We start from the raw sequence: 24578 nt of genomic DNA, 5'->3' as shown, positions 1-24578 counted from the left end.
CCATTAGGATTGAACTGGCATGGTTTGAAATTTTACATACCTGACCTTTTTCAATGAAGAGGTGTCACAATATGAATTCCTGCAAGGCTCAGTATGTGGACCATTGCTTTTCTTATTATTTCCATTTGATCTTTTTTTTATTAATATCAGTGATGGACTAAATGTGTCCTCTTAATATTTTAATGAAAACTTTTTTTATTTTTGTAACATTAGAAGTTTGATCAGTTAAATACGTCCTTACTAAAACAGGATATTTATTTCTGAAAAGAAAAATTACAGACCTCAGACTTTTTGAATGATAACACGACACAAATTATGACTTTTTTTATTAAGTGGAAATTTATTTTTGGCTTCACCGCATAATTACATTAGCATCTATATCACATATGTCATAAAAAAACAAGTACTGCAAATACACTCACCGTCCACTTTATTAGGTACACCTGTCCAATTGCTCATTAACGTGGATTTCTAATCAACCAATCACATGGCAGCAACTCAGCGCATTTAGGCATGTAGACATGGTCAAGACGATCTGCTGCAGCGAGCAACAGAATGGGAAAGGAAGGGGATTTAAATAACTTTGATCGTGGCATATGTTGGTGCCAGACGGGCTGGTCTGAGTATTTGAGGTCATAGGAGAATGGCCCGTCCGATTCAAGTTTACAGAAAGGCAACAGTAACTCTAATCTGCTTTGAGGAATATTTCCAGTACCTTGTTGAATCTATGCCAAGAAGTATTGAGGCAGTTCTGAAGGCAAAACGGGGTCCAACCCCGTACTAGTAAGATGCACCTAATAAAGTTGCCGGTAAGTATACATTCAATATCATAGCATACATTACATTAAAAACACAATTAACTCTATTAATTCTCTAAAATCAAGTGTAATGCTAATGACAGTTGACACAAATAATGTCTCTTTACTTGAGGTTGCTTAAAATGTCTTTTTAATGGCAAAATCTGAAATGTTATGTTTAAGGGATAGGAACAGTCTTCAGTAATGATATGGTCTTTCTGTTTAATACTCATTAGATTTACATTTTATTTAGTTGCCTCTGTGGTTTGCAAGTTATAAGTTAAACCTTATTTTAACATGCACTGCAAAGCACATGCATCTCATTCCTGAAAAGAAGCTAATTGTTTTGACTCCGCATGGGGGGCCTTATTTGAGCATTATAAACAAATGCATCTTCTTTTGTCAAAGTCAAGAGGGTTAATGGTCTGTCGCAGAAGGGCAAGACTGAGTGGCGCTAATGTCTTAAGAGGGACGACGAAAAAACTCTTCTCATTGTCTTTGACTCGTGAAACTCAAAGGTCAGGCAGACTGGACTTCATGAGCTCATATCACTTAGATTCAGACCTCTACCTGACAACCCGCTCCAAACTAAAATGGGAACTTAGCTTTTTCGGACAGATTGTAAAATACAATGAGGTATTACTTTTACAATAGGGTTTCATTAGTTAATATTTACTCATTTGAATTATGAACCATACATTTGCAGCATTTATTAATGATAGTTCAACATTTACTACTGCATTATTAAAATAGAAATTCATGCTTGTTAACATTAGTTAACATGAACTAACGATGAACAACTGTACTTTCGCTAACTAATGATAATAGACTTTTAAAAATACTGCAATAAATGTATTGTTCACTGTTTATTCATGTTTGTAAGTGCATTAACTAACATTAGCTAATACAAGTCTATTATAAAGTGCTTTTTCCACATCATTATCTTTCTAAATTTCTCTGTAAACTTTCATTTGAGATAAACAAAACAAATAATCAAGTAAATATCTCGTCCTTGTTATATAATGATTACCAGACTTATTACTGTAGTTCTATTTACTTCAAATATTTTCTCTCATCTGTGCTCCTATTCTTTCTTTATGGTTGAAAATTCTGTACCTCATAATTGAATGGGTGACCTTTTTGTTTCAGTACAAACACAGAAATTGCTTGTCAAGTGAAATATATATATTATATATCAAGCCTGATTTATGTTTGGTATTCACGAGAGCCTTGAAATATTGTAGCATACACATAATACTGTGACTAAAATCCATTTTATTGTTGCCACTATAACATCCTCACTTTGTTTTGCTTCATAAACATCTGATTGTTGCATTTGCTTTCAGTCAGTAAAGATTTTTACACACTTTTTTTAAAAATAGATCAATACTTTTATTCAGCAGGAATGCAGCTCACCAAAAGTTGCAGTTTTATGCTTTAAAAAGACCTCTACCCTTTTTAACAAAATTTTGCAAATGCATTAAGAGCATTCAAACCACGTCTTGCGATTTATTCCATTAATAATCATTTGATGCTTTTTAAAACAACAAAACCTACTTTAATTTTTTTTTTTTACTACATTTCTATTATATGAATAGAAATGTTTTCACCTTGTCGCACACCCAGAGTACAACAATGAAAATAACATTTAAAAATATTATTGATCTGGTATCTATTAATGTATCTAAATTAAGCAATAGTAAAATAATTAAAAACACTTATAGTTATTAATCTGAGACTATTATCAATATTATTTTTTTATACAAAATATAGCTGTCGCACAGTATCAGTGTCATTTCCACCACAACACTGTAATGTTGCTTTAAAAAAATTGTGTGAAAGATTATTTGGGTGGTTTCTATGAAAGTGAGTTGTGCCATCTGAGAACGTGTTCAAGATGGAGGGAATTTAAATTTTTATCAACAACACGAATAAAAATTAAGGAAAATCTTGCTTTATAAGGAAATACATTTATTCTACGTCATTTCCAAACATGCTGTACATTCAAAGATGTTTTTAAAAACCAAACAAAATTTCAATTTTATTTTCTAATTAACTCTTAACCAAATGAATAAAAATTGAGTGTGACAGGTGTACAATTCAGCATACAACTAATTTATTTCATTGACAATTGTATAATTAATATATATATTGTGGAAAGATTGGTTAAACTGGATACAAAAATGATCCTAGACATTGTTTGACCGCCATAAATTATTTCATTTTGAAATAAAAGCTGTATATTGAGATGTGGTGGAATTGACATTTGTTCAGTTCACGATGGAAAAAAATAATTCTCTTTTTATCCAAGTTTGTCCTCTTACAGATCTTAAAACTAGACAAATTGTTTAAACTTATGAGGCTATGTTACGTTCATTTTGAACAAGTTTTTTTTTTTAACTTCACAAGTCTAAAAGTGCCCATAGTTGAAGAATGGCCCATATATTATTAACGCAATCTAACAGCAATTTGTTGCTCGATTTCTTTCGTACTATTTAGGATGATTTGCTCCCATTGATGGTTTGGTTTAGGAGCAGGGTTGGGTGCCACACCATATTGAACTCACCACTAAACTGACTAAACGTAAAATAGTTATGTTTCCTCATGAGATCAGGCTGATATTACCAATATTACCATTTTACTGGATTTAAGTTTTGAGTGAGACTTTTTCCCAAACTCTGCCTTTTGGATGTTAGTGTATCGTTTAAAACTGGCCTATATAGTCCTAGACTGTTTTGCCTCTTTGTCTTTTTCTGAAGGAATGTCATCATCTTGAGTCTAATTGGTGAAGGCTCTTACCATGCCCACATTCCTTGAGATGTTTCGTGCCTTGTATGTCGCCCCCCTTTACAACCAAACCATGTATTTCTAGTGTCTGAGACAAATGTCTCCCATTCTGGCATGACAGCCGTCAATAGCATCATTGTGTGGATGAGAGGGAGCCGTAATCTCTGCCTTGGGGCTCCAGATCTCCAGAAAGACTGGAGTGTTTCCGCCTGCTGTGTCTCCCGCAGTGGGACGTTACTGTTAAATGTTCCTCTCAGTTCATCCTTGCCCTCTTTCCTGCTCCTCTGGCCCCTTCACTTCCTGTTGGTAAAGGGGCAACCCTGTTGATTTATGGCCTGGTGAATGAGGTAGGTGAAGGGTAATTTATAGCTCTGAGCAGGACGGGACAGTCTATTTATACTCTCTGGCAGGGGTGTCTGGGGAGCAGTGAAAGTAGCAGTGGAAGAAGGGAGAGGAATCCACACACGCCTGTGTTTGCACCACAATGGCAGCTGGGATTCTCGCTAGTGCTGGTTTAAATGTGTGCAGTGATGATCTGTTTGTCTGTCTACCTGTCTGTCTGCCTGTCTGTCTATTTATAATTCTGGCACACTGGGACCTCTACTTATTGTTCTTTTGTTCACCATACTAGATATCTGCACTCAAAATGCTGGGCTTTTTAAACACAAATGAGTTAAATTGAGTTAAATGAGTTGGTGTTGGAATTTGGTGTATAAATTGAAATATAAATCAACTTTACACTGCATATCTATCTGTCTGTCTGATTTTAGATTAAGACACACACATACACACACACACACACACACACACACAGACAGAGACAGACATATACGTACTAGGAAGAATGTTGTGTTAAATTTGGTCTATTCATTTAAATTAGCGTTTTTTGAGAGTTTCTATTGACCCATTTCCACTGAGTGTCACGGTACTGTACAGTTCGGTACGCTTTTATGGCCACTTCCACTGTCAAACTGTGTTTGATTTTTGTCACACACACAGAAGCACATATGCTATATACAGTTGAAGTCAGAATTATGAGCCCCCCTTTGAATTTTTTTTTTTAATATTTCCCAAATTATGTTTAACTGAGCAGAGAAACTTTCACAGTATGCCTGTCTGATAATATTTATTTTTTTGGTGAAAGTTTTATTTGTTTTATTAAAAAAATGTTTTTTTATTGAACAATTTTAAGGACAAAATTAAAAGCCCCTTTAACTAACTATTTTCTGATAGTCTACAGAACAAACCATCATTATTATTATTATTATTATTATGATTAGAAATGTGTTGAAAAAATCTTCTCTTGGTTTAACAGAAATTGGGGGAAAATAAACAGGGGAGCTAATAATTCAGGGGGGCTAATAATTCTAACTTCAGCTTTAGATAATTAATTTTTTTAAACAAAGCATATAGTCTTTGTCTATATGCTTTGTTTAAAAAATAGAACTATCTATACATCAAAGCAAAAATATAAAGTACAAGTGAGGAATTTTGTGGTATATACAGCGGAGAAAATGAAGTGAAAGTACAACAGTGCATATTTTCGCTCTTTCCATCTATCGTTTAGTTTCATCTATAGTTCTGTCTATCTATTATTCAATTGCCATTTTTTTACTTTCATTCTGTCTTCCTGTAAATCCCTCAGTTATTTTGTCCTGATAGCTTTTAGATCAAATGCAGAGCAATGGAGAGTTCATGCTTACTTTAAGTTTTATGCTTAAACTGGTCTTCTTAGAAGATGGTTTCCTTTTAAAAAAATTTTTAAAAGGGAAAACTCATTCTGAGTTTTCAGAATGAGCCTGGGTTGATATTTTTTTCACCCCAACATGAAAATGTACTTACTATTTTATTTATCCTCAAGTGGTTTCGAACCTTTATGAGTTTATTTATTCTCTTTAACACTAAAGAAGTTATTTTGAAGAAAGCTGAAAACCTGCAACGTTTATAGTAGAATAAAACAACCACAATGTCATGTAATGGTTACAGGTTTCCAGCTTTCTTCCAAATATCTAGTTTTGTGTTCTACAGAAGAAAGAAATTCATACCGGTTTTACAAACAGTAAATGGTGAATAAAGGATGACAGATTTACATTGTAACGATAGATAGATAGATAGATAGATAGATAGATAGATAGATAGATAGATAGATAGATAGATAGATAGATAGATAGATAGATAGATAGATAGATAGATAGATAGATAGATAGATAGATAGATAGATAGATAGATAGATAGATAGATAGATAGATAGATAGATAGATTGATTGATTGATTGAAAGATTGATTGATTGAAGGATGAATGGATGGATGGATTTATGGATTTATAGACATTAATTGAAAAATAGATAGATGGATGGATAGATTGACTTAAAGGGGCAATACTAATTAATTACATGTACTAACTTGGTTATAGTTAGGATGTTGGTTAGGTTAAGGTTTGCATATAACTTCAGAATAAATTGTATAATTACTGTAGTACGGATATGGAACATGTGTAACAAGGACACCTTAAAATAAAGTGTTACCAATATTGTCCACGTGTACTTGTCCAAGCTCAGGCATTTTTGGATTACAGAAGTAATCTTATTTTAAGTGAATCGTCTGAGACAAAGTTGTTATTGAAGTAACAACTGAGACCCCCATTAAGTCTGTGGGAAAGCACACAAGTGTTGGCGTCAATCAGAGTTTTAATGCAGAGTGTTGTTCAGTTTGTCTTTGAAACCTAGAAGCACTAAAAAGATACGGCCCTAAAAAATCAGTGCTGGCTTATCTAGCTGGTTATTTTTGGCTCTGTACTTCAAGGCAAAACACAGACCCTTTACTGAATGAGCGTGTCTAATTTAATGACTCTGTCTGATCGATTTATTCCTCAGTGGTTATTTGTCTGTAATGTCTCCTCTTGTCTGCTTGCAGGAGTCTCCTCAGGTCGTGTCTCCATGGTCTAAATCCATGATCCAGCTCATGAAGAGGTTAGATCAACTCAATCTGGACATTGAGGAGGCTCTGAGCGCTGGCTCCTCCCCCTCTGACACACCCAGCTCCGCCCGTAGATACACAGCCAATGATAGAACAGCACTGCAGGTTTTTATTAATCTCTTTCTTCTGACGTATATTGTGATTTGGGTCACATTTTACAATAAGCTTTCATTAGTTGTTGTATTTACTAACATGAACTAATTTATGAACAATACATGTACAGCATTTATTAATTCATTCAGCATTAACTAAGGCATTATTAACATCCAAATGCATGCTTGTAATATTAGTTTATGCACTGTGAGTTAACAAACTAACAATGAACAACTGTATTTTCATTACATAGTGATGCATTGTTCATTGTTTGGTTAGTAAATGCATTAACTAATATCAACTAAAACAACCTTATTGTAAAGTGTTATTGTGATTTGTTTGTTCAGATTTTTTTCTTGATTCATTATAACTTAAATCAAATATTTTTTTAATAATGACATAACGTGAATAATATGCTAATTTTCTAAATTTAGTTTTTATTTATTCACACACAGCATACTTTTTTCCCAGAGATGGGTTGCGGCTTCAAGGGCATCCGCTGCGTAAAAACTTTCTGGATAAGTTGGCGGTTCATTCCACTGTGGCGACCCCTGATTATTAAAGGGACTAAGCCAACAAGAAAATGAATGAATGAATGAACAGCATACTTTTACACACGTCAGTAAATTTAATAGTGAATGTATTACACAAAGATTTTGTGCATATACTGTATATGCAATTATTTTTAATATTACATACATTTGAAACCAGAAGTTTACATACACTGGATAAAAAGGCACATAAACATAAACAAAAAAAAAGTCAGATAAATTAGGATTATCAAATTAGTTACTGTTATGCTTAATAGCAGAATAATGAGAGAGATATTTAGTTTATCCAATTCTCCTATGGCGCATGTCTTTTGACTGTGGTGGAAATGAGAGGACCCAGAGGAAACCCAAGCAAACACTGGGGGATAACAGCAAACTCCATACAGAAATGCCAACTGACCCAGCTGGGACTCGAACCAGCGACTGTCTTGGTGTGAGGTAACAGTGCTAACCACTGAGCCACCATGTCACCCTTTAATAAATATATCTGTTTAATAAATCTGATTTGTTCAAATGCACTAAACTATTACCTATATTCACTGAGAAATAAATAAAAACAGGGTAAAAAATAGGGTGTACTCATTTATGTTGAGCACTGTATGTGTGTGTGTGTGTGTGTGTGTGTGTTTATTTCAGCATCTAGATTACTTAAAATTATACCTAATAATGACATTGTTATTAAAATACTTTTTATTTTGTTGATATTAAGTAAAAATTTGAGAGGATACACACAGAGGATATTTTTTTCCACACATCAGGTAATGTAGTATTGAATGACTGATGATATATTTTACAAAAAATGTCTGTATATAAAGTAGCCAACATTTGAAGTGGATCAAAAATGTCCTAAAACCATAGATATATACATTAGATGTCGCCTGGCCTATTGTTGTCTATTGGACGGAATGCGTCAATAGCGCCACCATCTTGGTACAGGGTAGCGCTCCTTTGAAATTAATGCGAGACCAAGGTACAGTGGAGGACTGTGGCCATCCAAAGCCAGAGATATACACATATATCTATGATCGGGAGTTTTCCTGGATGTTAGTATGTAATTTTTTTTCTAATTACGAAAATTATAATTTTACATCACTTTTCTACATTGATGGATCAGTGACCGCACGGGCATTCCTGACAAAAAGATTGTGTATGTGTGTACAGAAATGTACTATTCACCCTCCCTGTTGAATTTGATCTGATCATGTCCTGAAACACACCACCTCTCCTGCTTTCACTTCTCATACTGACGGAGGGAGCGATTCGTTTGTGAATGAATCCCCCTCGTTGTCATATTTCTTTTGCATTGTTTGCTGATTTTATTCAACAAAACTAGCATGAGCCGAGTGTTTAGTGCGAGTTGGAGCTGCTTTGCCTCATGGTGAATGCAGTAAGTGACTGTTATCATCAATAACGTTACCTGATTAGCACAAAAGTTCAGAACATACAAAAACAGAAAAAAAAATTTATATTACCTATGAAATGTTCTGCCTTTGTGCTTTGTTTTCTTTGTTTGGGCGTTACTACACCCGTAGACAGCGCTAAAGTCCAGCATCTTCACGTAATAACACTGTCTTGACTAGTGCAGTTGAATGACATTTGTCCTGGGAGCACTGTACCAATGTGGCGGCGCTATTGACGCATGCTCAGGGTCCCTATGCGATATCTAGTGTATATATCTATGTCCTAAAACAAGAATGTGAGTTATTCAATAGTTATAGCATGACTTTGATAAATGTTGAAGAACCATTAAAATTATGAGAGAGTGAGAGAGAGTGATTTCATAAATATCAGACATAAAATTTTGGAGGGGGACAAATATATGTGTTTATGAGTGTGTGTGAGTAAAAAATCACCCTATAAACTCAAATTTTTTCTGATAAATGACTAAATTGAAATAGTGTGTCGGCTGAAGTGCGTGCTGTGCCAGTGCATGGCGTCTGTCTGTGCTATGGTTTAGACAGAATGTGCTGTATGCTGGCAGAAAGTAGATCAGACTGGTGACACTGACACAGAGGTCTATTGTCTTGGGAGTTTGCCATAGGGAACATTCAGTGTCGTTTAAAAAAAAAAAAAATGCATGCAAGCTCACGACAGAACCACCCTGTAGCAAGAGTTCACAGCAAGACAAAAGTGCCTTTTGGTTCCTCGAGACAACGATGTCTTGTGCTGGGGGTCTGTTGATCTGTTTGAATCACTATATCCTTTAGGGATGGTAAGTGAAATGACATGATGGATTTCAGAGCTCTTGTTTTTAGTGAAAGACAAGATCTACATATTGCATTGGACAAGGTCATCATTTTCCTTCAGGTTCTTCCGATATCAATAGTTTAACTGTCTGAGGTGTTGCATTGATGTTGTCTTATCTGGATCAAACACATCCCATTTGATTGTAATGGTTGTGTTGTTGTTTCAGAGCGGGGCTGTGGAAGGAAATCAGTCCATCAACTGGATCAACATGGCTAGAAGAAGCGACACGAGGGAACGCCAAAGCCAAGAGAGACACGCAGGAGCCACTTCCTCTATGGGGAGATCACATGCTAGAAAGACAGAGGTGAGCATTTCCGCTTTGAAGAATTTGAAGGAATTGTTCTCTCTATAGTGTTACCACCTGGAAGCATTTAGAAATTTTAGTTTAAAAAAAAAATTAGATAGTTAAAGTGAAAATTATGGGCCTGTTATTAGTCCTCTTGTGATTTATGTCTCTTTTTGTTTTTAAATATTTCCCAAAAGATGTTTAACAGAGCAAGGAATTTATTACAGTATTTCCTGTAATATTTTTCTTCTGGAGAAAGTCTTATTTGTTTTATTTCGGCTAATATAAAAGCAGCTTTGTAAAAGCAGTGATTATTCTGACAATATTTTTTATTACTTTTTCTTAAGGTATTTTTTTCTTGGATATAAATAACTATATAGTTTGAACCGAAGTTAAATTATACTTTGAGAAAAAAAAAAATTTCATTTGAAGTAGCTTCGTTTGCAGGTGTGTGGTTAATTTGATTAATAATTCTATTTACCACAATATGTTTTATTAAATAAAAAATTTATATAAATAAGCTTTTTGTCATTATTGTCTGTTTGCTACAAATCTTTATTATAACAATAATCTTGTTTAACCAGTAATTAATAATTAGTAATAACTAGTAGTAGATTAGAGATATTTAGAGGTGTGTTCCGGTTTGATATTTTAATAATTAATGCATTGAAATTAATACACTTAATTGTGTCTAAAAGTTTTTCCTGATAAACACAGAGCCCAAAAAGTTTGTGGGGTTGAGCTTTAAGAACTACAATCGTGTTTCTAATAGCTTCTCTGAATTAACAGGACTGACTGAGTTAATTAGATTGTCCCTTGCTAATCCAAACAGGATTCCACCTTAGTCTGGGGAATTTAATTAATGAACTTAACATGACTCTAAATGAAGTCTTTTAGTGGGCAGTTTAAGGACATCACATCTGGTTTGAAATCCAATCCAATGTAAGTTAGTGCAACCAGAAATGGTTAAACCCCTAAAACAGGTTTTGTAATGAGTTTACTGTGAAGTTATTGCAATGGGAATTGACTTCATCTATCTCCCAAATATGCTGTATACCTGAAAGTAATAGTTCACCCAAAAATGCAAATTTTCTGTTAATTTATTTAACTTCAGTCCATTCAGGACTCTATTCTCCAGTGCAATTTTTTATCTGAACTGTAGTCCTTGTGGATTTTACCACAGGAGAAAAAAACAAAACAGAACAAAACAAGAAATGCGAAGTAAATACTTGTGGCTCCTGATGTTACATTAAGGTCTAATTAATCAAAATAATGCAATAAACTGTAAACTATTATAATTTTTTAAATTTTTTGTAAGCCTTAGGAAATAATTATTTGCTAAAACTGATTGATTTTGACAATTTATTTCTGTTAGTTTGCATGAATGTGCAAAACATACAGGTACTTTAATGTGTTAAAGCACCCAGCAAATTATGTAAAACACCATTTTACATGTCTAAAGCATATCAAGTGAATAAAATAAACTCTATCTACTCAGCATTTTACACAACCCATAAAAAAGGTTCCAAGAACCATTTTTTGTTCCCCAAAGAACCTTTTAATCAGTATTTTTTCATTCTTTTTTCTTTGGCCTCTTCCATTATTTATTAGGGGTCGCCACACCGGAATGAACCTCCAACAATTCTATCATATGTTTTAAGCAGCGGATGCCCCTCTAGCCGCAACCCAGTACTGGAAAACATCTATACACACTCACACTCATACACTACACCCAATTTAGTTCATCCAATTCACCTAAACCACATGTCTTTGGATTTTGGGGGAAAACAGATCACCCAGACGAAACCAGTGCCAACATGAGGAGAACATGCAAACTCCACACAGAAATGTCAACTGGCCCAATCGGGGCTCAAACCAAAGACTGTGCCGCCTCAGTAGATCTTAAAAGAGCTATTTATGTCCTAGATATAAAAACATAGTAATGATCCAGAAAACTATTTAGAATTGAAAGTTGAAAGGAGGTTCTTAATGGAACTATCTCACAATTTCAACTAAAAAGTGAACAATTTGTTTGCATATCACCCATTCATTTACATGACAACAGTGTTTCGGGGGCCTAATAATGTTAGCTTTTGAAAATGGCTGTCAAAGTGCAAATTTTTGAAAAGAAAAGTGTACAACAATAAGCCTACAAAAAGTAGTTTTGTAAAGTGTATTATGCATATTAAGTTTAGTCTATGCGAGTGCATAATATAGCGTTTTTACTTTTTCCTGTCTTCTGGTGTTTGTTGTCATGCAAACATACCCTATTATAAAAATATATATTACAGAAAATGTGGTTGACAAAATGTCAAATTCAGCATGAATAATGCATGTTTTATTGTGTTTTGATTAGTCAAGACTAGAGTTGCACTAATCAACCGGCCATGGACTTATATTAGACTGTTCAGACTGTTGCAGGTGGCACGTCATTTATACAACCTATAATTAGAGAAAGTTGGGACAGTATGGTAAAATGTAAATAAAAAAGAAATTAGTGTTTTTTTTTATTTACCGGGACTTGTATTACATTGCAGACAATACAACAAACATTATTTAATGTGTTCCTTAGGAATTAATAAATTTTTTTTTAAATAAACATGTGTTCTATTTTTGATTCTTGCAACGCATTTTAATAAAAAAGTAAGAACAGTAAAGAATTTACCACTTTGTAATGTTGCCAGTGCTTTTCACAGCACTTAAAAGACTCCAAGTGATGAAGTGTTTCAGGTGTAATTTTGTCCCATTCTTCCTGCAAAAACTTTGCACTTTAAAATGTGTCACAGGTCGGGACTGCAGGCAGGCCAGTCAAGTACCTGTATCCTTTTCCTCTGCATGTCTTGTTGAAACATGCATGGCGTCCCTGGAAAAGAAGGCATCAGATTGTGCTCAAAAATCTCTTTGCACTTTTCTGACTTTTAGAATTGTTGCTGGGAACAGTCTGGATGATCCTTTTCTTCTTTGGTTTGGCACACAGTGTCCATTTCTCCTAAAAATACTGATTCATCTGACCACTGTGCACATTTCCACCGTATTGTGGTCCATCTCAGTTGCCTCCAAACCCAGAGAAGTATCGTCATTTTCGGTATCAGCAGGTCATACTTATCAAAAAATCTGAAATTGGAATCAGCCAAGAACATTGCAATCGGTTCATCTCTAGTTGAGACCTTTTTTTTTCTAAATCATCCATTCTGTTTTAAAGGTAAGAGTGTAGTTTCAGGTTGTGCGTGGCCTGTAAAACATTCTCAGTTTGTTTGTAAGCAGCCCAGGCATTCTCCAGCAGAGGTTACAGAGGTCTGGATGTGTGTCCTGGTGCTCAGAGAAAGCGCAGAAAGAGCTGACAACTGAGCGATTGATTTATTGGTCCTGGGCTTGTGTGAAAGATACCGAAAGGAATGTTCTATCCTTCTGGAAACGAATCTGACATGCAATGGATGTAAAAATAAGAGTTTTCATGGACAATCACCGCAGCTGATTTACAGCTGTTTTAGTCCGGCTTCAGATCGACCGCAATTTATGGTGGACTTTGTGAACTATTCTGTCTAGAGCCACCCCGGCTTTGCAAGAAACAGCGAAAACAAACAATCGCCAGCTCTTCCTTTTAGCTCATTGTGAATATTTTTTCATTTCAAAGGCACGCACTCCTTTGCATTGTTCCCAAAACAATATCCGATGAGCAACAGTGGGTTTAAATGAGCACAATATCTGTGGGAATTCTGTCCGTTTCCGTCCGGCTGGAGAACTGGGCCAGATGTGTTTGTTTAATCTCCGCATAGTTGAAGCGGCGCTGGTACTTTCTGCGGTTCTTGCTTGGGAAACCCTGCTAAAGGCCTCTGGCATGGGGATCTGGGAGGTTAGAGAGAGAGTTGAAGAGGGTAATTGGATTGGAGAAGGTAATAGAATGATTTGGCTTTGTGCGCTCTGACAAAATGAAGTCTGGAGGTTCTTGGAGAAGATTAGTAGGTCAAAAGCTCCAGAGGCATGTGGAGGCCTTCAGATTGCTGGAATGAATGTAGGCCACCCCTCGCGTAGATGACAAATCCAAACTTTGAAAGCTCCTTTGGCTTTTTATCAGCTGTCTTTTAACATTAATACAATCTGTGGTTCTCACCAAGCCTGTTTTCCTCATTTACCTTCTTGTTTTAAGAATCATCAATTATTTTTATACATAATCCTATATATAAACCCAGATTAATAAAGGGACTAAGCCGAAAAGAAAATGAATGAATGAATGAATAAATGAATTTTTTATATATATGAAATCTGATTAATATTTTGATATGTATACAATTATATTCAAATTATGTTAATTTAATATATTATTATTGTTGTTGTTGTTGTTGTTGTTATTTATTATTATTATTATTATTATTATTATTTGTAATGTGAGGGCGCTGGACAAAGAAGCATCCAAGTGCAGTTTATAATGAGAATGGTCAGGCAGGCAACCGTCAGCAGGGCCAAACAGATACATACAGGGAATTGCATGATCAAAAAACAGGCAAATCAGTCAGTACAGGGGCCTGTTTCAGTAAGGAGGTTCAAACAACTCGGAGTTTAAACTTGAACTCTGACAACACACAGCTGATCTGAGCTGGGTTAATCAACTTTGAGTAGACCAACTCAGAGTTAAGCGCGCGCACCGTGACTATAAAAAGGCATTATCAATGGATCGCAGATATTACGAGTGACCATGGAAACATCTTAAAAAAGAGAGCATTTCAGCATTTCTTTCTCCGGCTGAACTTGATGTGCTCATGCAAAGTTATAGCAAATATGAGTGTATATATTTAAAATGAAGCAACCATCAGTGAAACAGAGACAGCGTGGGAAAACACGGTTTTTATCCAAAGAGTCAAAGAGAACACAATCGTCACTTCCTGATTAAATTGCACCAAATATCAACAGTAAAAACAGAATTACTGTGGTAGAAGAAGCTGCATCAATGATTTTTTATTTAATTAATGTACTTGCGCCTCAGAAGACAATTGACACACAATGAACACGTGGGGGCGTTTGAAGCCAGACGCGGAGATCTTGACACGCTCCAGACGCTCGGAGGTAATTAATAATATACACTAATACTGTAACAGTTTAGGCATTTTACAATGACTAAAACAACATTTAAGATGTTCTACAGTGTGCTCAGTCTGCTGGTTTGTCCTTTCACACACATTTTCATCATCATCTCTAACAAACTATTTTTTAATGTACATACTGTAATTTGTTAAGTGCACTTCGTAGTTTATGTGCATCTTATCAAATTAAAGTTTAACCTACTCAAGTTATGCACATGTTTTATTATGCATATTTTCAAAAGTTATGTGAATCATGACGTTTCCATCAATGTTTTTTATGCACATCTCCAAAATGAGCTCTAAAATAAGTGTGTGGAAATGTAAGACTAATGCGAGAAATACCGCTTCATCTTTAAAAAGGGGAGGAGACCGACAGAAACTCAGAGTTTAGAGAATAAAACCTGCTCCGGACCAGGTTAGATTCACAGAGTAAGTTACCACGGTAACTGACTCTGAGTTCAAGTTAACTCTCTTTTAGAAACAGGCTTGACTTACCCTGCTTTCTCGAGTTTAACAAACCTGCCATTTTGAAATGGAAAACCCAGAGTTTCTCTCATTTCAGGGTTAAACTACTCTGAGTTTTAACTTAACCTGCTTTCTGAAACAGGCCCCAGGTGGCAAGCAACATAAATAAACAGAACAAAGCGAGGGCAAAACATGGCAAGGCAAAGGAAACGCACAGTAATGTCACAAAAGCAGTTAAACAAGAGTGTGCCTGTGCTGCTTTTAAAGTCCATTTAATCAGTTCATAACCATCCCCCGGCTGTAAGTGTGTGTGTATAATCAAAGTGAAACAAGAACAGGTGTGAGTGTGGTGCATGACAGGATTTGTAGTTCTTTTGGTGGCAGATTTGTAGTTTTCCAGTGAACTATATGGACTAGATCGCTGGTAATTGTGACATTAGTATTATTATTACTATTATTATTATTATTACTATTAATATTATTATTGTTATTGTTATTACTGCTGCTGTAGTTATACTGCATTATTCATCAGTATAATGCGGTTTTATGCTAATTATTTTCCTTTAATAAATCTCTTTTGTCAATAACACATTCTAGTACAATACATAACATATTAGTTATTTGTTCATTTATTATGCACACTTCTGCTTCCTTTTATTCAGTTACAAGCAAAATATTTTGAACTCTTATTATTGTATCACTGTATATAACAATATATATTCCTGCCCTTTTCTGTTGTATTAAGGGCATTTACAGTTAAATTCTTATTGATTTATTAATTTATTTGTTCACACTTCTTACTTTAACTCAGATTTACTTGATGTTGTCTGCATCTACAAATTCGGTGACATGAAAATTAAGTTTTGTAAGGCAGACAACTCTAGTTACCATCTTTGTCAGCTTCACTTTATTCTCACACACCCATTATGATGTACAGTACATGAACATTGCATTGGATTTTTTGGTGGCTAAATTGTGGCTGGCAGCTTGTTCGAAAATATTAATCAGAAGGCAAAAAGCTAGTTGGCCTGGTGAAAGAGAGAATGTTTATGCTTTGTGTTTATGTTTAGCCAGTGTTACGAGGAAGCTGTACGTCATAAATGTGACTCACAAGGCCAGTTTAGCTCATCCGTTTATTAGTGCAATAATATCAAGCAATGTGAAAGAGGTTGCTTCAGTCAATCCCGTCACTATTACACCAAACTATACAGCTGACACAGTTATACAACCCAAAAAATCGCTTGTTTACTTGCAAACAAGGATTTATTCAAGATGTTGTAAAAGCCCTTTTTTATGTAGCCATACTGCAAAAAAAAAACCCACCAGCCATATTTTACATACATAAATGCATTTACCAGACATTTCTTTATCCAAGAGACTTGCATAGGATAACAAAAACACATTTTAAATGAACAATTCACACAGACATTTGGGTAAGGCTAAGAAAGGAATAGTTGATTCACTGGGTCACTGAATTATTAGAAAATAATAAACACCCAGTTATTTCACTTATACTATGGTTACTGCACCTAAACCCGCTGTTCAGATGTTGTACGTCTTACCTCAAGCTTTTTGTTAGGTTTTGAAAAAAAACATGGATGTAATATAGAACTCTAATGTGATCAAGATTTTAGCCAACCAGCATCAAGCATTTAAAAAATAAGTCATTATTTAGTCAGTTGCTCCTGGACAACTTTCCATGGTTTTTGCATTCTATGAAATTCAGTTGTTTTCATTGCATCACTTTAATTTACCTTATCTCATCTGTGGTGGCTTATAGAATTTCAATGTGTGTGAATGATTGTGTGAAGGGAACTCACAAATGCTTTGGCAAAACACTTGCCTCTGACCTATTCGTTACCATCCACCTATTGTTGTAAAAGCCTGTAGGTGCCGGTGAGCGATGGGAAGCTGAGTCTTCTCCATCCGTCTGTGTGGAGGGTCCACGCTGGCTCTTTAACTCCCCGCGGGGTCTTCGGTTGGGGCAGGAGAGGGGAGCTAAGCGGCTCAATAGGATGAAGATAGATTACGGGGCCAAGTGCAACTCAGGAGGCCAGGATTTGTTCTGCTCCAGTAGAGGTTAAGCCTCGGTTTGGGACGTTGGGTGAGGAGCGCCCCTGCAAAGTGTCAAAATACGGCTGGGTTGAGAGGTCAATGCTGTGAGCTTTTGCTCTTTTTCTTTTCCTGTGCTTTTGTGGGATATGTTTGAGTCCTTGTGAATCTGCAAGAGCTGAGAGAATGTTGTTTTTGAAAGACTGTGAGAACTTTCACCTCAGAAAAAAAACTTCTGTGAGCTTTGTAGGTACATGTATTTTAATCGTTCTGTTGGAATTTAGCAGAATCTCCTTCAGAGGACGATTTGTAAATGATTGATTAAAAATGTGATCTTAATTGGTTCTACCAATATAAGTATACCAATACTTGTATATTATATAGTGAAACTATATAAGTACTTATACTGTATTAGAGGAACAGTGTTTTACAAAATAACCCAGGCATTTCAACAAAACACTGCGAAAATACTGCGAAAAACACTGCGGAAATCAAAGACTCTTTTTATTATTTATTTATGTGTTTACATGAAAATCAGCAAACTGGCTATGAAGAAAAATGTTTATGTGACATTCAAAATTTTGCCAGGTTTCTGTATTTTATCGCTTCTTTCTTTATCGCTTCTGTTTTGAAGATTCTGCATCAACTGTGTGAGCCGACGATGTGATTTTGTGTTTCATTGAGACAAATTAAAAGTGTTAGAGTGTGCAAAATATTTCTGCCAGTCCTGTCTAGAAGTGTCTACTCAAACTAGGTGCGTGTCTATAGCCAGGACAGGTAAGAGCGGATACTGTTAATGGAATTCCTGGATAATTACACATCAGCTTATTAAGCATAATTGGCTTATGAACGTACATGTAAACACTCTCTCTGTCTGCTCAGACAGATTCTAATTCCGAACTTGTAAATTTCAACTGCTGTGTTAAACTGGTTGCTGAATGAGGGTCTCTATACATCCTATATCCTGTCCTTCCATGCACTTGTCTTTTGTGGACGACCATCCTTTTTGGGGGTTTTAAATGATTGAGTGACATTGTAAAGATGCAATGCTCTAGAAATCACACACTTGGTACGACCAACTTCTCTTGTTACGGCTGAAAGGATCGTCCATTTGGATGGCCTCCACCTGCTTTTGGAGAGTTTTAATTACTTTGGAATCGATCACCATGTTCAAAATTAGCAGAATCAGCAGACATACAGTATACATACAGTTGTTGTTTTTTCAGATCATGTTTATTAGATGTATTATTATTTTTATTATTATTATTATTGTTGTTATTATTATTATTATTATTATTATTATTATTATTATTATTATTATTATTATTGTTGTTGTTGTTGTTGTTATTAGTAGTAGTATTATTATTGCTTCGGTTTTTATACTTCATTATTCATTATTATTAAAAAGAACTTGCCTTAACTCCTGCATAAATACTGTCTTATTCCAATAAATAAAAAAATAGAAAAATAAAAATCTTTAAAAAATAATAATTATACAAATGAATTTGTGAAAACTGTAGTTTAGGTTTTTATTCAAATAGAGTTTGTCAGATAATTAAGGAACTTATCAGCAATATAAGTGATTTATGAAAATGGTTTTAAAAGCTGCACTATTATTCTTGTATTGTAATCTGACCTTAACAGTGCCGCTAAACTCCACTGATCTTCACTGTATTTGGGATGCCAAAAAAATTGTATTTTTTATTTTTTGGTAACTGTTACTTTATTTTGAAGTTATTGAATATTCACCAGAGCAGTGCTGTTTTTACTCCCACTTACTATACTGTATACATTATAATGACAGTATCGATATTCTTTTAGACATGTGATCTCGCATACGCTCATAGAAAACAATCATAACATCCTTCTCAAAGGTTCCCGAAGGATTTGCTCATCAGGGTTTGCAAATATAACCTCATGTATGCCGTCAGCATGCGAGTTCACATTTCCTGTGCTGTGACACCGGAGGCAAAACGAGAATGCATTGAGTAAACATTATGGTCTTGTAACCGAAGATTTAGCTTACAACTCCAGTTAATGACAGATAGACAGACAGACAGACAGACAGACAGACAGACAGACAGACAGACAGACTGATAGATAGATAGATAGATAGATAGATAGATAGATAGATAGATAGATAGATAGATAGATAGATAGATAGATAGATAGATAGATAGATAGATAGATAGATAGATAGATAGATAGATAGATAGATAGAGTAGATGGACGGACTTATGGATAGATAGATGGTAAATAGATGGATAGACAGATGAACAGACAGATAAATAGACAGATGGACGGATGGATAGATAGATGGATAGACAGATAGATAAACATACGTAAAGATAGACAGATAAATATACAGACAGACAGACAGATAGACAAATAGACAGACAGCCAGACAGACAGACAGACAGACAGAAAGACAACTAGATAGATAGATAGATAGATAGATAGATAGATAGATAGATAGATAGATAGATAGATAGATAGATAGATAGATAGATAGATAGATAGATAGATAGATAGATAGATAGATAGATAGATAGATAGATAGACAGACATATATGGACGGACAGATGGATGGATGGATGGATAGACGGATAGACAAATAGACAGATGGAAAGACAGGCAGATAAATAGACAGACGGACGGACAGGATGGATGGATGGATGCATGGATAAATAGATGGATAGACAGGCGGATAGACAGACAGACAAATATATAGATGGACGGACAGACAGACAGATGGATGGATGGATGGATGGATAGATAGAATGCAGCAAGTAATAGTTTTCCAGTGTAGATAAAAAATGGGATAATTAGAATGAAAAATAGACAGATTAATATGAATGCAAGGATGGATGGACAGATATATACATATAGAACAGCAGATAGATAGAATAGAAGGTAGATAAAATGGCAGATAGAGAGATGGAGAAAGGGAAAAGCTGATTGTAGGCCCAGATGTTATAATTCTGACATCTACCAGCAGGGGCTCACTGGACCATACAAACTGGCAAAACCTTGCCCTTTTGGGCACAATGCCAATCTTTATTGCACTTTCAGATAGCCAGATTAATATGTGTAGAAACTGTGCATCAAATGCCGGCACATTCACTCACGTACACACTGTATAGAGTGATGCATAGAGCTTTCACCACCACTAGTCTTGAGAGGCATTCTGGCAGCGAGCCCAGAAGCAGAACAGCTCTTAAAGGGGCTTTTAACATATACAGTACTTTCAGAAGCGGCAACATGAGGTGCTTATTCAACTTCCCCATGTTTCCTTTAAAAGCAGGACTAATTCGGCAATAGGTTTGATCCTACATTATCCTTCCTTTTTAAAGTCATCTTTCATTTCCTTAAGTACTCAACCCTAGCTCTTTAGTTTCCTTTTTAGAAAACAGGCACATGCTTGTGCAAAGGATTGGCTGTTTTTAAGCTAATATATAATGTTTGTTTATGCATTTACTGCATTGCACAGAACATACGTGACCCTGGACAACAAAATCTTATCTTATAAAGTCTTATGTTGCATGGGTATATCGCTCACAATAGCATAAAATACATAGTACAAATTATGGGTTATTTTTTGTATTGAGGTTTAAAATAATGGTCCATAAGGTCATGTTAGTTTATGTATTTACTAACATAAATAATTAGTAACACATTCGTTACAGAATTTATTCAACTTTTTTAACTTTAGTGAATGTTATTTAAGTTAAATAATGTTTGTTCATGTTAACTTACAGTGGATTAACTAATGCTAAAAAGCACAACTTTGGATTTTAATGATGCATTAATGTTGAACTATGATTAATAAATGCTTTACAAGATTATTGATACTTAGGTAATGTTAGTTTAACTTGAACTAATTTATTTCTTTAACTAATGCATCATTAAAATCCAAAGTTGTGCTTTTTTACATTAGTTAATCCACAGTGAGTTAACATCAATGTTGGGTAAGTTACTTTAAAAAAAAAAAAGTAATAGATTACTAGTTACTGATTACTGCTGGAAAATTGTAACCTGATTACATTATGAATTTCTTCATGTAAAAAAGTAATCAGATTACTAATTACTTTACTTTGAAGTTACTTTTAAAACATATTAAATATACCTATAAAAATACTAAATAAACTACAGCTCTTTCAGTAATGTAATATTCACTGAAAAACGTTACAATGGGTTGATCACAGCAGCTTGACATATTCAAAAGACTTAAAGAGTTCACCTAAACCTTAAAATTCTCTCTTCATTCACTTGTTCCAATCCTGGCAAAAGACGAGAGATGTAAACTGCTCTAAGCAGCTACGCTTCTCTTCACATTTAGAAGATACCTTCACTCCCGATCCAGCACAAAAATCCAATTTAGCCTGTTTAGGCTGAGTTGGGACAAAGTGTTTTTGGGCACATGTGTCCACCTTGGTGATGAGTGTTAGTGAGAATGCTTTCTGTTTAAGTAGTTGAACAAGTTTCTGGTCGAGTTTAAAGAAGTCAAAATTTCTTTAGACTGGATTTCACAGCAATATTTTAGTTTTTATGCTCTATGAAATCAAAGTAATGTCTGTATTTCTATTTGGAGAAGCAGTCACTCTCGACAACAGCTATTTCAGCTCGCATTCTTCAGCAATTAAAAAGCGCACACTCATTAACTGACTGAAAATGTGATTTAAAAGAAGCCTTTTTTTTCTTATGAAAACTATATTTGTGATGTAACTAATGCAAATACATTGACTTTAGTAACTGTGATTAAATCACACAAATATAAAATGTAATTCAAAATGTAAATTTAAAATGAACAAACATTATTTGACTTAAATAACATAAACATCGGGCGACGCAGTGGTCTAGTAAGTAGTGCTGTCGCCTCACAGCAAGAAGGTCGCTGGTTCGAGCCTTGGCTGGGTCAGTTGGTTCCTGTGTGGAGTTTGCATGTTCTCCCTGCGTTCGTGGGGGTTTCCTCCGGGTGCTCCGGTTTTCCCCACAGTCCAAAGACATGCGCTACAGATGAATTGGGTAGGCTAAATTGTCCGTTGTGTTTTAGTGTGAATAAGTGTGTATGGATGTTTTCTAGAGATGTGTGCAGCTGGAAGGGCATCTACTGTGTAAAAAACGTGTTGGATAAGTTGGCGGTTCAATCCGCTGTGGCGACAATGGATTGATAAAAGGACTAAGCCAAAAAGAAAATGAATGAATGAATGAACACTAACATTGACTAAAGTTTAAAAAGTTGAATAAATTCTGTAATAAATGTATTACTAGTTATTCATGTTAGTAAATACATTAACTAACATAAACTAATGGACCATTATTCTAAAGTGTTACAACTTTTTCTTTTATGCAAAAAAAAAGTAATTACAATATCAAGTAAAATAATTTTCATGAAGATGCGTGTGTGTGTGTGTGTGTGCGTATATATATATATAGTAAATGTCTTTATATATCAAAAATTAATTTTCAATTAATTTTTTTTTACATTTTGAGCCAAATCTTAGAAACGTCCACAGAAAAGTTTGACAAGTCATGAAGGAGAAAAAAGTTTCATAAAAGATAAGCAGCACTAAATGAAGATGAGTGTCAAACAATGAAGATAAATCACTCTCAATACTTGTAAATTATAAAGAGTTATTTTTGCTATATCACACCATAGGACATTTTCTATGGTATGATTCAGTAAAAAATCCTGGAGAAAAAAAATAATTGTCATAATTTCATATTAAATTAATAGCTCTATATGAAGGTACATGTCAAACAATGAAGAGAAATCAATAAATAATAACACAAGAATATTTGAAGATAATTAGGAGTTGTTTTTCTTCACTTTTGATGTCACATTATAAGACATTTTCTACAGTACAATTCAGTAAAAATAATACAAATAAATTAGTAACCTCTGATATTACCTCAACCATCAGACTTTAAACTGCATAAGTAAATCATTTTTTTCTTAACACTTTTAAACACTTTTTACTGCATTGATTACTACCCATATTCAGAGTTAAGTTGATGTATAAATCCAAGTTTTTGGAAATGACACTTTTGACCAGTTTATGCGGTCCAGAATCACAAATAAGCTACATCAGATGATTCTTTCCCACATGACAGTGACATATTCCACCTCTTCTCCGGCTACTTATCTGCGCATTTCACCAAGGCTGTTTCTGTCATACCAAAATCGAGACCTTGCGTCATTCTAGCTGTTTTTCTTTGACGTCCTCTAGTTGTCAACTTCAAAAAAATACCACCAACTCAGACGTCCACCTCAGCTTTGCAAGATAAATGGTCTTCGGCTTGATGGCCCAAACAGACCATCCGTCCAAACCCTGACAAACGGGAAAAACAACAAACCCAATTTTAAAAAAAAAGCACAAATGCAGTGGAGAACACAGGCACTACATGGAACATTTTTCCAATGGTTTGAGCAAGGCTGAACTAAATTTAGAAACGTCCTGCTGCAGGGGGTTTGATGGAATTCAAGATGGATGAGGCTTTGCTCTCGGGACCACATCTGGCCCACCCGAGCCCTCTGGGGTCACTTTGAAGTAAATGCCGAGTTTTTTTTGTTTTTTGTTGTACTTTACAGCACATACTTTCTCTCTCATCCTTCATTTTTTTATCCTTTGCTTTGTCTTGTGTTATACATCATTTTACACCCCCAATCTTTTCTTAGTCTGTTCATTGACTTCTGGCTTTTAAATGATATTACATTATCCTGTTGGCTTTTTTCATACAGATTCCAGGTCTTATTGTTGACAGTTTGTCTATGTGAAAGGAAAGTATTTGTTGTTGTTTCGTTTCTGCCTCTAAACATCTTTTTGTTTTTGATTTTAGTGATCAATCTTGACACTGTATTCAATAAAATAAGCTTGCACTCAGTAATATTTTCTGTGTTGAGAGGTAAAACATAAGTAAAGAAAATTGCTTTTTGTTTTTATCCCAGTGCGCAACAAATCCTATTTAATACAATTACTGGACACTTTATTAGGTACACCTTTTTCGAACCGGGTTGGATTCCTTTTTGCCTTCAGAACTGTCTTAATCATTCATGGCATAGATTCAACAAGGTGCTGGAAATATTCCTCAGAGAGTTTGGTCCATATTGACTGCAGTTGCTGCAGTTTTGTCGGCTGCACATCCACGGTGATGGGTACATGATATGTACACTGTGGTCATAAAGGGATGGACATGGTTAGCAACAATAATTAGGTAGGCTGTGGCATTGACACAATGCTCAATT

General features: G+C 35.0%; 1 protein-coding gene across 3 annotated transcripts in view; it reads left to right on the top strand.

Annotated features, from left to right (window-relative positions):
- The window catches only part of stard13b (StAR related lipid transfer domain containing 13b), a 173801-nt gene that overhangs the window by 23182 nt on the left and 126041 nt on the right, over positions 1 to 24578 (top strand). The window contains exons 3-4 of one of the 3 annotated variants that reach the window (XM_087284421.1): positions 6498 to 6665; positions 9618 to 9755. In XM_087284421.1, the coding sequence (XP_087140547.1) occupies positions 6498 to 6665; positions 9618 to 9755 (306 nt within the window). Of the gene's footprint in view, positions 1 to 6497; positions 6666 to 9248; positions 9494 to 9617; positions 9756 to 24578 lie in introns of those variants that run through there. The other 2 variants (XM_087284422.1, XM_087284423.1) reach the window with 2 other exon arrangements.

Source organism: Danio rerio, chromosome 15 (genome assembly GCF_052040795.2).
Source record: "Danio rerio strain M-AB ecotype USA chromosome 15, GRCz13ab, whole genome shotgun sequence".
NCBI classification, from domain to species: domain Eukaryota; kingdom Metazoa; phylum Chordata; class Actinopteri; order Cypriniformes; family Danionidae; genus Danio; species Danio rerio.
Note: the sequence above shows the minus strand (reverse complement) of the source record. Positions and strands in the feature narration are given on the sequence as shown.